The following is a 14,893-nucleotide window of genomic DNA, read 5'->3' as shown; positions in this document are numbered from 1 at the left end:
TTGCCTGCTACTGGTAACAAGGAGGGAATCTGGCCTTCTGCCACCCAAAATGGCTTTGAATAAACGTGAAGCTGCTGTGAGTGCTGGGGGCCAGGTGGGATCAGCATCTCCACAGACCCCTCCCTGCTCTGCCAGGATCATCAGCCAGGGCTGGGAGAGCCCCTGTGTGGTGGGGTGAGCCTGGGGATGGGATCCCCGAGTGGGTGGAACCCCGGAATATGGGATGGGCACGGGGACGAAACCCTCAGGTGGGATGCGCGGGTGGATGGGGCATGAAACCGCCGGGTGGGATGCGCAGATGGGAGCGCTGGATTGGGCTTGACCCGGCAGGGCCGAGCGGGGCCGTGCCGGGCAGCAGCCCCCGGCTCCCCGGGCTGCGGCGGAGCTGCGAGCGCCGCCCCCACCTCCCGCACCGCCCCGCGCCGGGCGGAGCCGCCGAGCCCCGCGGGCCGGGCCGGGCGCTGCGGCGGAGCGAGCGGGCGGGCGGCGCGGCTGGGCCCCCCTTCCCCGGGACCCCGGCCCCCCCCGGCCCCGGCGGCGGTGCGGGGGCCGCGGCCGCCCCGGCCATGCCCCCCGGAGCCTGAGGCCCGCGGCCGCGGGGCGCCCGCAGCATGCGGAGGATCCGGCGGCTGGTGCATCTGGTGCTGTTCTGCCCCTTCTCCAAGGGCCTGCAGGTACCGGCAGAGGGAGGATGCGCCGGGATGGAGGATACGGGCTCGGGGATGCGCCGGGCCGGGGGGATGCGCTGGGATGCGGGATGCGGGCTCGGGGATGCCCGTCTCCGCATGCTGGCACCGGCCGTGCACAAAGGGACGCTCCGCCTCGGTTTCCCCGACGCCGGTGCAGGGAGCTGGGGGCCGGCACCGGCACCGCGGGGGTCTGGAGCGGCACCGGGGGTTTGGAGCAGCAGCCGGGGCCGCAGCGGTTGCATAACCCGCGCCGCGCTCCGCCGTTCCGGGGCCGGGGAGCTCCGGGGTAGCCCAGGCGGCAGCCCGCAGCGCTAGGTGAAGCCGCCGATGCAGAAGGGCAGGGATGGCTTCTTCCTTCTCTTTCTTTCTTTATTTTCCCTCCTCTTCCCATCCCTGAGCTTCCGAGGGGCCGGGCACCTCCCTCAGATCTCCAGGGATGCTGGGGCCAGGGATGTCAGGGATGCTGGAATGGGGATTTTCTCTGCAGCCATGGGATACAGGAGGCCTGACTGTGGCAAAGATCCTGGACCAGAGGGGTTATCTCGGAGGGGATACTGGGTGCTGGCAGGAGGTGGGTGCAGAGCTGGGAGTGCTGTGAAACAACTCCATGTTCCCAGGGGAGCCACAGGGATGGAGCAGGATTTTATTGATGCTGCATCCATTTTGCCTTTGAAGTCAGCCCCAGCCCAAAGTCACTTTCATATCCTCCAGAGTCACTCCAAAACTAAACACAGCAACTCTCACAGGGTAACACCCTTCAGTGCAGGGAAGGCAATGGGGAGAGAAACCCCTGTGCCTTAAGACTGAGGTGCTGGAGGAACCCTCAAAATCCAAAATCCAAGCAAATCTCAGGGGAACCTCTCATTGAAATGCATCCCCCACTCCCACATTTCTTTCCACCCTTTAGGGGATGATGAAGCCAGAGCTCCCCATGCCATGCTCAGGCAGCAGTCCTGACTCCCGTTCTGCCACAGGAACATGATTGATTTTAAGTCAGAATAAGTAAAAAGTGACATTTTGGCTATTCCAGGGTTCTCCAAGACATATCCCTATTGGGAAGTCCCCCTTTGCTGAGGGCAGGGAGCCTCATGCACCCACCCTGGGCAGTTTTTGGGGGGCTGCTGGGCTGGGGGGGATCTCAGGGTCTCAGTGTGCCTGACTTCAGGGCCATGAGCTGGTTCTCAGCTCACAGGAGCAGCCACCTACACTTTGTCTTTGCCAAGTCCTGGCTGTGCTTGGCTTCTCTTTAATTTAATTTCATGTTAATTAGCGGTGCCATTGCTTCACAGGCAAGCTGGGCACCCTGGCCCTCTTCACACTTAAGGGTTCCAATTAGTGGGAGAAATGTCATGATCTCCGGGCAGACCTGCCTGCTCTCACCCTCACTGCCCATTGCTGTGGCTCCCACAGCCCTGACAGCTCCTGGAAAGGGGCTGAGGAGGAGCATTTTGGAGGTAGGGAGTAGTTTTGGGCTACAAGACCCAAGCAAGGATCCCTGGCAGGTTTTAAAGGTGTTGCACTCACTCAGATCCAGCCCTATTCCAGCAGCAGGTTGTGAGGAGGGTTTGGAGGTGGTCAAAGGCCGAGGGTTCTGTAGAATTACCTATAGAAAAGGGATGGAAGGGTTTGTTCAGTGCAAGGATTCATCCCTTTGGAACTGCTGCGATCTGCTCTGTTACATGAGCCAGGTGAGCAGCCTCTCTTGCAGGAGGCCAGATGGCAGCAGTGCTGCTGTGCCAGGGGGTCAGGGGGGAGGAAACAAAGCCAAAAACCCAAAATCCTGCTGAGAGCCTCCGAGTTGTTTGCACAGAGCATCACCCGTGAGCTCCCAGGTTTGTTACTCACCCACTCCCACACGGGAACTGCAGCTGGGAGCTTCCCCTGCCCGTGGGGCTTTGTGAAGGGGGGTTCTGCCAAGAGGGGTCCCCCCAAACAGGAGCAGAGCTCCTGCAGCCCCACTGGGATACCCCAGCTTGCACAGGGCAGGAGAGTGGGAGGATGTGGCCACAGCTCCTGGGGATGCACAGCATCCAGCTCCTTGCAGCCCAGCCTGCTAATCCCTCTGCTTTTAGGGAATTTTAAGTGACCTACTTGCAGCAGGAGTTGCATAAGAGACTGATGAATATATATAAAAAAGGCTGAAGGTTTCTCCAGCGCTCAGGTCGTTTTGTGTGGTGGAAGCCATCCTTGGCCAGCTGCCGCTGCCCTGAGCAAAGCCCTGCCCTTCCAAAAGGGTTTCAACAGCATTTCCTTTCCCTTGCAGGGCCGCCTCCCGGGCATCAAGGTGAAGTACCTGCTGGTGGTGTGGCTGGGCATCTTCGTGGGCAGCTGGGTGGCCTACATGCACTACTCGTCCTACTCGGAGCTGTGTCGTGGCCACGTCTGCCGGATGATCATCGTGAGTGGCAGCACAGTCCCATGGCTCATCCTTGGGGGGCTCCTGGGTGGGGCTGTGGGACCCCCAAAGCTGGGAGGAGGAGCCCTCCTGGCATAGCTGCTGCCCTGGTGCTGTCCCCCATGGCACGGAGCTCGGAGCAGGAGGGGTGACCTTACCCTGCCAGGGTGACGGTGAAACAGTTCCATGAGATGGCAGAGGGAAGCAGCCAGGGCAGACGTGGGCAGATCCACGTCTGTGCAGATGAAGCTGGAATGTCAGGGCAGGGAGCAGGATCTGTGGACAGGGACAGCATCACACCAGTGCCCTCTGGGCTCTGCAGAGCAGGAGGAAAAAGGGAGCACTCAGTCCATGGTACCTGTCTGTGACTGCTGAGGAGCCCTAAGGAAAGCAGCAGAGCTTTGTGTGGCTCTCTGTGTTTTGCCCTGTTTGGGGTTTGCAGTGTGGTGCATGTTCCGTGTTCCCCATGGGATGTCCCCAGGAGTGCTGTGTGTGCCCCTGGCATGGGAATGGGTCTCAGCCCAGCTCGGGTGGGGAGGGGGAGCTGGGCTGTGTCAGAACAAGCCTCGTTGATCAATCCCTCAGCAGAGAAGGGAGGCAGGAATTGCCATAACAACAGCGACGATCGTTTAATTTGATTTTCTGCCTGACTCCGACCGCGGGGTCTTGGGCGCTAATTCCTGCTCGGAGCTGGGGCTTCCAGGCACCGTGTCTGGCCGTGTCCCCTGTGAGCAGGTCCAAGGGTTAATTCCCACAGCAGAAAAAAAGGGGAAAAGACGCAGTGAATGTCTGCAGCTCCAGTTTCCAGCCCTGAGGCTGCTGTGCCCTCACTGAGGAGCTGCAGAGCTGCAGCCTCTCCTACCCAGGGATGTCTCCAGCTCCAGCCTGGCCACAGATCAGAGCCACTGTCTGTCCCTGTCCCTGCTGCCCCCTAGACTGGGGCCAGCCTGGTTACAGCAGGGACTGCTGCTCTGCTGGGCAGCCTGAGCTTGTGCGTCCTCACCCAACTCCACACTGCCCTCTCCTCCAGCCCAGGAAGTTCTCCCAAGCCCCTGGATTTGCAGCAGCAGCATCCAGGAACAAATCCCTGAGATCCCTCCAGCAGCACAGGGGTCCCTGCCAGCTGAGCCCCACCATGCCCAAGGCATCCCTAAGGGCCAGTAGAAATCTGTCCCTGCTGAGCTCCTCTCTCTCCTTGCCCTACCCAGTGTGACCAGTACAAGAAAGGGATCATTTCTGGCTCCACGTGCAAAGACCTGTGTGAGGAGCGCAGCCTCCTGTTCCAGCACTGCCTCTCCTCCTCCCCCAGCCAGCAGGTAGGTCTGTGCCCCCCACCCATGCCAGGGCTGGGCACCAGCACCAAACCCTGCACATCTGCCCCTCTGCCCATCTCAAACCAGAGCCCATCTCCTTCCACCTGCTGTCCCCCTCCCTGTGCTCCAGGTTTACAGAGGGCTCTGGAGGGACAGGGAGGTGATCATCAAATGTGGCATTGGGGAAGCCCTGAGGGCCGACAGCCGCCCGGACTCTGTGCCCAGGAGGGACGTGGTGCTCTTCGACAAACCCACCCGGGGAACCTCCATGGACGAGTTCAAGGAAATGCTCCTCAACTTCCTGAAGGTCAGTGCAGGGCCCTGTGGGATCCCACAGCCCTGGCATGGCTCCTGTGACTCAGAAACACCAACTGTGTTTTCCTTCCCTTTGAACGGGAGTTCCTCCTTCCCGTGGCCCCCACCCACTGCTGGGTGCCAGTGCCATGCACTGATTAGTGGAGGAAACGAGTTCTTATCTGTGAGATTTCAGTAGCAGCATCCCTGGAGGTGGCTGTGCTACGGCTGTGGGTGGCACCTGTGCTGGGCAGAGCTGATTTGGTGGCCCTGGTGGTTGGGGCTTCTGCAGCAGTGGTGGGGTAGCAGCTCTGGCAGGAGGCTCTAGAGCAGCCATGAGGCTTGTAAAATTCTGCTGGAGCTGGATACCCACACATGCCCACACATGGTGTGGCATTTTCTGGAGTGTCACCATTTCCTCCTCTCCCCAGCTGATTTCTTTGCTCTCCCAGTTCGGTTTTGTGATGTGACACCCAAACATGGAGAGCTGTGAGATCTGATGCCACTTTTTGTGCTGTTTGCAGTCCAAGCTGGGGGATCAGCCATCTCTTCCTGCCTTGGTGAGCCGGATCATCACCATGGCAGATGTGAACCGTGACGGGAAGGTGTCCCTGGCAGAGGCCAAATCCATCTGGGCGCTGCTTCAGCTCAACGAGTTCCTCCTCATGTTCTCCTTGCACGAGAAGGAGCACACGGCCAAGCTGCTGGGGCACTGCGGGGACCTTTATGTCACCGAGAAGATCCCCCACACCTCCCTCTACGGGGTGGATGTCCCCCCTTTCCTGCAGACCCTGCTGCCTTCCCTCGCCCACCAGCTCATCCATCAGTGGTTTGCGCCGGCCTGGCCCCGGCGCGCCAAGATCGCCATCGGCCTCCTGGAGTTCGTGGAGGAAATCTTCCACGGGACCTACGGGAGCTTCTACATCTGCGAGAGCAGCCTCAGGAACGTGGGCTACAACGACAAGTTCGACTTCAAAATGGTCAACCTGCGCAAGGTGGCCACGGAGATGACAATCAGAGGCTTCCTCAAGGGCCGGCACTGTGAGCAGAACGGGGACTGCACCTACGGGCAGGACTGCACGGCCACGTGTGACAAGCTCCTGAAGCAGTGCAAGAGTGACGTGGTGCAGCCCAACCTGGCCAAGGTGTGCGGGCTGCTGCAGGACTATCTGCTCTATGGAGCTCCCCTGGAGCTGAAGGAAGAGCTGCAGAAACAGCTCCGAACTTGCATGACCCTCAGTGGCCTGGCCAGCCAGATGGAAGTGCACCATTCCCTCGTGCTCAACAACCTCAAGACCTTGCTCTGGAAGAAGATTTCCAACACCAAATATTCCTAACGGGGGAAGCACGGCCCTGGAGTTTCCAATCTGTGAGCTTGGAGCGAGGTCCAAGGGCTGAAGGCCTGTTTCTCCATCCTCTCCTCCCAAGGAAAAACACACCCTGCACAGGGAGTTCAGCAGAGCTGCAGCCCCTTCTCCTTCATGGAAAACCAAGCATCATGACTTGCACCACCCAGCAGGATCAGGGATGGGTCGGCAGGAGCGAAGCTGGGACACGGAGCGGAGCTGAGCAGGCTTGGGGGAGGAAGGAGACACGGAAAGGGATAAGGAAGCAGAGCCCAGCTGGATGCATCAAACTGTTCCTTGATGAGCAGGAAAGCAGAGCAAAGCGATGGGAATGAATCATTCATGCTGTACTTGTCACATCTCCTTTTGAGGAACGGCTCTGATGTAAATAAACAGCTTTTACGTGAATCACGCCCGTCCATCAATAGCCAAACAGCAGCCTGTTAAGTACCAGCTTGTTTGTGATCTAAAAAGGAGGAAAAGGTAGATTTCCCCTTTCAAAAGTCTCTCTTTAAGTGTCTGAGTCATCTGCCATCAGCTCCAGCTGTCACACAGGAAGCAGATCAGCTGTCTGTTGCACCGTGGAGAATCGTGGCAGTTCTTTGGTTCCGTTTTTAAGTGCCTGACCCTGATGGTGATGCCGTGGCTTGTGAGAGGCTCCCCCCAGCTGCTCCTGCCCCAGTCTGGAATTGGCAGCACAAGCCATTCCCTCACGTGTCCGCTCTGGAAGCGGCCGAGGCCAAGGATGGCTTAAAGGCAAAGGGCTAAACACGAACCGTTGTGACCCCTCCGTGTGCTCGGGTGTCACTGCCCACCACACTCAGAGCAGGGATAAGCCAACCCCTCCGTTTAATTCTCCAAAAACTAAGCTGGGCTTGCCCTGCAGAGGTTGAAGGTTAATACCAGAATAATCCAGTGCTTCTCTCATTATTAAAATGAATTTCCAGGCAAAGCTTTTAGCAGGTCTCCAGACATTTTTTTTGGCTGTGTCTGTGCTCCCAGGGCTCTAACTATAGCTGTTTCCTTGAAATGCTCAATTATAGCAATCTCACAGCTCTGGGCAGGGAGGAAGAGCTGGATAAACTCCCTCAAGGTTGCTCTGTTCCCAGCACAGCCATATTCCTGCTGCTGGAGCATGTGCTGCTTCTCCTGCCAACAATTCCTTAGGGAAGTGAGCGTGCAGCTGATGTGCAATCACAAAATAAAAAAACACCTGACACTGCAGCACCAGGGCTGCAAATTTAGGAGCCCTTTGGGGAGAAGGATCAGGATTTTCCTTCTGTTGGTTCTTTAGGCTCCTCCTCACCTCTCACTGGGCACGCTTTGGTGTCAGGGGTGCCCTGTGTCCAGCAGAGCCCCCAGCACTCAGTCCCTGCTGAGGAGTGAGTGGCCTGTGAATTGTGATTTATCCATGGAGAAGGCGAGCACTCCCAAGGATTCTGTTTGAAGGGCTCCTCAGCCTGGATGAGGTATGGGCACCACCAAGGTCCTGTCTGCAGGTGCAGGTTCAGCTGCAGGGCAGGGAAAGGCAGGGCTGGAATTCAGTAAGGAGGCTCAGGGCTCCTCATCCCTCGTCCTGCATCCCCATGGCAACAGCTTCCCTGACAAATCCATCTCCTCCTGCCATTAGCAAAGGAATCCAAGCCCCTGCCAAAATCCCCTCCTCAGGGTGGCAGAAAAGCCATGTTCCATCCTTCCCTCAATTGTTTACTCCCACTAAATCCCTGCTGTTCCCTTCCCTCAAAGCAGTGCTAAAGCACCTGGAGACGTGGAGGAAAACAATTTCCTCAACATCAGAACCTCTCTAAATATTTATGAAGAGGTGGCCCCTGCAGCTGAGAGACGAGGACCTGTCAGTTTAATTGAAATAAAAGACACTTGTGGCAGCAATGGTTCCATTAATGCACGCCCCCGTGGCCCTGGACACTCCCAGGAATTCTGCTCATCGCTAATAAAAAGCACAAAGTGAATGCAGTTTACAAACCACTCCGAGATACAGCAGAGAAATGAGTCAAGGCAAGGCTGTTTTATACTCAAATTCCTCCAGATTCCCCACAGGAGATGAAAAAAAAGCCAGGACACTCCAAGACTGAGTCTGATGTCACTGGGTGCCCTTTGTCACCAAGGGGATGGAGGTAAAACAATCCTAAATTCTCATACCACAAGTCTTACATCCTAGAATGGTTAAAAAATAGCATTACTTGGGGTGCTACAAACACACAGCATAATCCTTTCAGTCTTGTAGGTGGCATCTTTATTTAGGGTTTTTTTTTATTTAAATCCTTCTTAACCATGTAGAGAAAACACAGATGATCAAGTTTTAGGAATCTCCAAGCCATCAGACGTGGATGCTGCCAACCAGTTCTCAGTTTGTCAGACATTCTGCAGCTCAAGGCATAATCTGCAAACAAAAAAATAAGGCCCAGGATGTCAGAAAAGTAAAAAACAGGCAAGAAAAGGGAGCAATAAAGTCAATACTAATGAGCTAATTAACCCTTGCCATCCAGACTCTGCTGTCCTCATTGTTTTGGGATTGTCCCAAGATTTTTCACATCTCAGGGGAAATAAAGATGAAATATAAAATGAAACCACATTTTAAGGCTCTGTTATCAGGGCTCACAAGGAAACTTAGAGACAGGGATTTCCTTCAGCCCAGAAGGACATGGCACAAATTGAGGAGAAGCTCTTTGGCATGACATCAGAAGGGTTTTGGAAAAATATATGGCTGGGGGAGTTTAGGAAAGGGATAATTTAAGAGCAGGATAGCTGGAGCCTGCTCTGGGTTATTCCATCACTCCCTAAAAATCCAAGGTGAGTTTGCCAACCTTGGTGCAGAGCCAAGCTATTAATAGTGCAGGGGAAAAAAAAAAAATCTGAGCTTATTCCAGCCTTTAAAGCCATGACATAAACCAGTCCTTGATGATGAAGGGCTGTGCTATGTGCAGAGAGATTTTTAATTTCTCTCTAAACCACCTTCATGTAAAACATTCACGTTTTCCACAGCTGAGAGCCAGTTTTTCCTTCAGTAAAGCAACATCCATAGCCCAGGAGTGCTGCTTGGGGAAGGGCAGTTCCAGTAAATGCTATCAGGAAAATGGTCATGGTTCTGCTGTGCCTCACACAGGGAGTTCTAAAAAGACACTCATTAGCACTCAGTGCCCACGCAGAACCCCTGGAGTGAGGAAAGCCTGATGAAAAACCCCAAACACGGATTGCAGGGTTAAAAGAAGTCAAGAAATTTAAATAAAAGAGCCACATCCTCAAGCGTAACCACATCCCCACAACCTCATTAACATTCTTTTCCAAAGCCAGTGACTTTGACCAATTAAAGGGCTCACTTTGCACCACTGAGGCCCCTCTGGCCCTGTAATGGCCATTTAATGAGGTTTCCCATTTAGCAGTGCCAGAGTCACTCACTGAAAGCTCAGGGACACAATCTCTGCATGCCCAGAGCTGCTCTCGCTCGGTTTCTGGGGTCCCTTAAGAAGGGACAGTGACACACAGCACCATTTGGATACAGGGACACCTGTGCACAAGGTTTGGAGCAAGCTGGCACTGCAAAAGGTGTCCCTGATGAAGAGAAGGACTGAAGGACAGTGTGCATCCATCACCATTCCCCACTGAAGGCAACAGAGCAGGGAAGGAACAGCAAGTGTCAGGTTGCTGAGCAATCCTGAGAGCTCACAGGGCTCAGAGCACCAGGGAAGACCTCGCCTGTTGCTGTCTGCCACCGAATGACACAGCCGTGGCACTGCAGCCACGCCTGCAACACGAGCTGGGGCAGGGCTGGCACCCCCAGCACTGCAGCTCACCTGGGCTGGGCTGGCACCCCCAGCACTGCAGCCACACCTGGGCTGGGCTGGCACCCCCAGCACTGCAGCTCACCTGGGCTGGGCTCCTCCAGGTCTGGCTTGGCTCAGGGCTGCCTCTGGAAAAGGGGGAAAGACATGGACAGCCTTTAGACACAGCCCAAAGCATGCTCACACAGATGCTGTTTCACTGGCAGCAGGAATTTAAAAGGAGTAAGTTAACAACACAGGAATAATTTTATTTTCTGATAGGATGAACTCCCAGCGTTGCCACGTGGTTTTACAAATCACTTCCACTTATTCTTCTGTAACACAAGGGGCATCCACAGGATCAGAAACCCACAGAACAGGACCTCCCCCCGGAACATCCAGATCTCACATCCCAAGCAGTTCAGAGATGGTTTTCCCTTGTCTCCTATGAGGCTGATTAAGGATGTCAGGCTATCAATCACTCTGAGTGCTCACAGGGTGCAGAACAAACGAGCGTAGAACATAGCCTGGGTCTCTCTTGCCACTCTTTGACACAAAGATGCCACAGCAGTCATCTCTGCAACGCCAGTGGCAGCCTGGGGGGAGCAAATAACCCCAAAAGACTGAAAAAATATAATTATGGGTGGATGTCCATCCCTGGAACTGTTCCAAGGCCTGGCTGGATGCAGCTCTGAGCAGCCTTGGAGAGTGGAAGGAGTCCCTTCCAATCCAAACCATTCTATCATTCTGTTATATCTAAAAGATTTTATCACCTATTAAAAGCAGTGCTACAAAGGTATTTGCTGCACGTGCAGATACCACATGTAACACTCCACTTACAGTTAGCAAGGTGGCTGAAGCTTGCTTGGGCAGCCTTTTCCCGAAGGATTACCCTTCATTTCTGAAGTCACACCATCCTGGTCACTTCATTTTTGTCCACTGCCAAGCTGAAGAAAGAAAAACAAAGGAAAAATGCTGTTAATAATCATCTAACAGCTTTTTTTTGGTGAAGCACACCATTTAACTGAAAACCAGAGAATTACAACACTTAAAAGAAAGATCTCTACTGAAGATTCATATTAGCTGCTGAAATCGTTTAAAAACTGAAATCCCTTTTTTTCCTTTTTTCAGTGGAGTATATTAAAAAATACACATCTGTGTATGCTTTATATTACATATATATATACACACACTTTAAAATATATTCGGTTCACAATATATGGACGTATTACTAATATGATATTAATAGATTCATTATATAGATATCGATATTTTGCTTCCAGCGCATTCCACGATTCGCGGGATTCGCAGCGCACACGTGGCAGCTCCGGGAGCCCCCCGAGCCCCGGGGCTGAGGGCCCAGAGCCGTTCCCAGCCTCACCTCGCTCCGGTGCTCCCGCCGCAGCCGCTGAGCGCCGGGGCCGGCGGGAAGGGACACCGGCCCTGAGGGGGCCTCGCCACATCATGGCGGGGGAAGGCGCAGCTGTGGAGCCGCCTCCACCAGCACCGGTTTCCCGCGCCTGAGGGACGCAGGGCTCCCCGCTGGCCCCGCCGGGATAGGCCGAGGCCGGTCCCGGTCCCACAGAGGCACCGCAGCCGCTCCGCTCCCGCCGCCCCGCGCCCGCCGAAAGGGCGGTGGGCCTCTCGCCTCCCCCTTATATAGCGGGGGAACGGGCGCGCGTGCGCACTCGCTCTTCCGCCCGCGAGCGCCCCTTGCCGGGCAGGAGGACCCAGAGCCGGGAGAGGGCGGGGCTGGGACCGCGGCCGGGGACACGGGAGGGGACACGGAGCCCTGGCCAGGACTGCTCCAGGGCCTCCCACGGAGACAGGAGGCTGCTAAAACATGCACATCCCTTTTCTCAGCTGCTCCTGGAGTCCCCCACCTCCCGTGGTGGCAAAGGTTGAGCTCCCAGCATGTCCTGGGACGAAGTGAGGACCCTCTCACCCTGCATCAGTCACCCTGAAATATCCCCAGCTTGGGGACATCCTTTCCCTCCCATTGCCTTGACTGGCCTGGCCAGACTCCCCATCCCATTCCACAAGGGAAAAACCCAAAAAAGGATCACAGGGATAAATCCTTTTATTTCCTAAGAACAGATACAAGATACAAGTGGTTTCAGGTGAGATCAAGAGTTCAGGAAAGCCGCAGGACAGCGGCACTCCCTGCAACAGTGACAAACTCAAGGACAGGAGCCTGGCTCCATTTTCCCTTGCATTGCTCCGGACAATTTTTTGGAGCTGGAGACCCTCCATGGCTGTGCCCGCTGTGGGATCGCCGTGCACAGGACTGGGGGTCCCTTCCCAGCCAGCTGTGCCAACAGCTGGTGCCGGATGCAGAGCCAGCCCCGTGCAGTGGGGCAGAGGCACCGAGCCCATCCCCGGGGCTCTACTTGCCCTCGGCTTTGCTCCGCAGCTCCTCCACGGCCTCGCTCTGCCGCCTCTTGTCCTTGGCACGGATGATGGTCATCCTGAAGAGCCTGCAGTAGAGCTCCATGGCCGCGGGGCTGTCGTCATTCCCGGGAATGGGGTAGGTGATCAAACACGGGTTGCAGTTCGTGTCCACCACCCCCACGGTGGGGATGTTCATCTTGGCCGCGTCACGGATGGCCACGTGTGGCTCGAAGACGTTGTTGAGGGTGCTGAGGAAGACGAGGAGGTCGGGCAGGCGGACGCCGGGGCCGAACTGGATGTGGGCGTTGGTGAGGAGCCCGCCCTGCCAGTAGCGGGTGTGCGCGTACTCCCCGCACGCCCGCGCCGTGCTCTCGACCAGGTGGCAGAACTGGCGCCGGCGGCTGACGAACAGGATGATGCCCCCTCGGTAGGCCACGTGGGCCGTGAAGTTGAGGGCCAGCTGCAGGTGCTGCATGGTCTGATCCAGGTCGATGATGTCCTGATCCAGGCGGCAGCCGAAGATGTAGGGCTCCATGAACCTGCGGGGGCAGCGGGAGGGTGGCAGGGGGGCACACGGGGACGGGGCGTGCAGGCATGGAGTGTTTCTGGGTGTGGGGGAGGAACCATCCCATGCTCCTGCTCCTGCTGATAGCACAGGTGTGCTCTGCTGAGAGCCCTGTGTCTGTCCCAGTGTCACACCCTCCCAGTGCCCACACTGGGGGATCTCTGTACCCTGCCCTATGTGGGCAGCTCCAGACTCAGACCAATCCAGCAGATGTGGTCTGGGGAAGCATTCCTGATGTCAACAAGCACTGGATCCCAAAAAGCATCACTCACCTGTGCCGACATCCCTTTTTGTGGCCCAGGTGCACCCGAGCATCAAAGAGATCTTTTAGGGTGAAGAGTTCCTTCACGCTGAAGAAGTCGGGGTGGTTGAGAGGCTCTGTCAGCAGCTTGTCATCGTCAGCTGAGAGAGGCAAAACAAATACTCACTGTGTTTGGGGAGACGAGCCGGGACTGCACAGAGGATGCACCGTGCCCGGCTGCTGCGAGGCGGTGACACCGCAGGGGCATCGCTCCCGGGCGGGGGTGCCAGGGGAGCCTGGCAGCACTCACCGCGGGGCCGGCTGCCTGCCGGGGCCGGGGCCAGGGCCGGGGCCGGGACGGTGCTGTAGAGCCGCGGGGCTGCTGCGGGACAGAAACACGCGGGTCACACGGGGGTGGCCGGGGCGCTCCGGGCCGGGCCGGGCCGGGCCCCACCGCTCACCTGCCCGCAGGAGCCGCGGCACCGCCATGCTCCGAGCCCGCCGCAGGGCACGGCGGAGGAGGAGGAGGAGAGGGGGGGAAGGTCAGCGGCGCTTTCCGCTTCCTGCGGGGCGGGGCGGGGCGGGGCGGGCGCACCCTCGGGGCGGTTGCGGTCGCTCCCCGCCCTCCTCCTTCGGTCGCCGGGTAACGCTCCATCCCCGCGGCCCGGCCCGGCCCCGGCCCGGCGGCTCCGCCATGGCCCAGCCCGGCTCGGGCGTGCCCCGGCGCTTCGAGGAGCTCACCTTCTACCGCGGCTACGGGTGAGCGCCGGCCCGGGCGGGCCCCGCTGCCCCCCGCTCGCCGCGCTAGCTGTGCTCTCCCCCCGCAGGCAGGCGCCGGCCCACCCCCGCTTCCGGACCGCCAACCAGACCTACGGCAGCAGGGCCCCCACGGTGCACGAGCTGCCGGTACGAGCACCCCCGATGGAGACGCTGCCCAAAGCCGCATCCATCCCCGCCGCACCCAGCCGGGCTTTGCAGGTGCTGTCCGTGTTGGCGTTTAAAACATCCCTACCCCCCCCTCCCCGTCCCCTTTCTCGCCCCGCAGAGCTCCTTCCACATCATCCCGCACAAGTTTTCGGATCATCTGGGCAGGATTGGCATGTGCAGGAACGAGAGCCTGAACACGTCCCTGGAGAAGAGCCACTGCACCGGCCCCGACACCTTCATCACCGCCTACGAGCACCTGGACTTCCACCCCAGCTACAACCCCAGCGGCCCCTCGCACTGCCGCGACCAGCCGCTGTAGGCAGCCGCTGGCTCTGTCCGCCCACAGCCAGCCTTGATCCTAAATGGACCCGCTAGATTGCAGAAGGAATCTTATTAGCAGTATTTAGTGAAAATTTTATGTGGTTAAGTGTCAGTTAGCTAGCTCCATGTGAAGCGTTTTACCTAATTTATCAGCAGCATATAACATAAATTCTGTTTTTATCCCCTTATCCCCTTCCCTGTCACTAATGATCCTTTACACTCTTGCCTTATGTGCTACATATCATTAAAAAATTAAGATCTAAACTGCTTCTCTACTGTTTAATGAATAATCAATCTCTAAGTTTTCCAGAGTTATTCAGTAACTCTTTGGATTTCTTGTAGAAAGTTCATGTTTCTTCTCTCTCCAAACTACAAAGTTTTAAGAAATTATTCAAATAATGACAAGTAATCAAAAAGATTTTTTAAAAAGTTTTATTGGAACAACTGTAGGTACAGGCAAAGAAACTGCATCAGTTGGACAGCGAGTGCACTGAAAGAATACCTCAACATTTTTTGCCTGAAAATGAGTTTTTAAGAGAAACTACTCTGCCTGTTTATGGATGAAAACCAGTCCCACCTTACAGGTGTAACAGAACAGTAAAAATGAGCATAATATTATTCAAACTGTTTGC

The 14,893-nt window shown here is 56.5% G+C and overlaps 3 protein-coding genes and 1 long non-coding RNA gene across 5 annotated transcripts; 2 read left to right on the top strand and 2 right to left on the bottom strand.

Moving 5' to 3' along the window:
* The first annotated feature begins 481 nt into the window (after positions 1-481).
* On the top strand, positions 482-6,996 carry DIPK1B (divergent protein kinase domain 1B). Its single transcript, XM_084219787.1, has 5 exons — positions 482-674; positions 2,953-3,087; positions 4,293-4,400; positions 4,528-4,704; positions 5,216-6,996. Exons 1-5 carry the CDS (start codon positions 612-614, stop codon positions 6,026-6,028), a joined length of 1,296 nt encoding a protein of 431 aa, XP_084075913.1. The 5' UTR covers positions 482-611; the 3' UTR covers positions 6,029-6,996.
* Positions 6,997-8,274: 1,278 nt separating this feature from the next.
* On the bottom strand, positions 8,275-11,435 carry LOC311161814. The gene is made up of 4 exons (XR_014616669.1): positions 11,198-11,435; positions 10,657-10,763; positions 9,923-9,965; positions 8,275-8,438 (listed from the first exon to the last, which is right to left on the bottom strand). It is a non-coding gene; the product is annotated as an uncharacterized lncRNA (long non-coding RNA).
* A 450-nt stretch (positions 11,436-11,885) lies between these two features.
* On the bottom strand, positions 11,886-13,541 carry MRPS2 (mitochondrial ribosomal protein S2). Of its 2 annotated transcripts, none has more exons than XM_084219963.1 (4): positions 13,475-13,541; positions 13,324-13,395; positions 13,045-13,174; positions 11,886-12,746 (listed from the first exon to the last, which is right to left on the bottom strand). In XM_084219963.1, the coding sequence occupies exons 1-4, from the start codon at positions 13,500-13,502 to the stop codon at positions 12,203-12,205; spliced, it is 774 nt and encodes a 257-aa protein (XP_084076089.1). In that variant the 5' UTR covers positions 13,503-13,541; the 3' UTR covers positions 11,886-12,202. The 2 variants fall into 2 exon arrangements, with proteins under 2 accessions (XP_084076089.1, XP_084076090.1); XM_084219964.1 differs by having other exon boundaries at positions 13,324-13,392; positions 13,475-13,538.
* Positions 13,542-13,595: 54 nt separating this feature from the next.
* PIERCE1 (piercer of microtubule wall 1) lies at positions 13,596-14,512 on the top strand. The gene is made up of 3 exons (XM_084219727.1): positions 13,596-13,772; positions 13,841-13,919; positions 14,059-14,512. The coding sequence occupies exons 1-3, from the start codon at positions 13,708-13,710 to the stop codon at positions 14,257-14,259; spliced, it is 345 nt and encodes a 114-aa protein (XP_084075853.1). The 5' UTR covers positions 13,596-13,707; the 3' UTR covers positions 14,260-14,512.
* Positions 14,513-14,893: the final 381 nt, after the last annotated feature.

This window comes from Fringilla coelebs, assembly GCF_963513975.1.
Source record: "Fringilla coelebs genome assembly, chromosome: 21".
Classification (NCBI taxonomy): Eukaryota; Metazoa; Chordata; class Aves; order Passeriformes; family Fringillidae; genus Fringilla; species Fringilla coelebs.
This window is presented reverse-complemented; position numbering and strand designations above follow the sequence as displayed.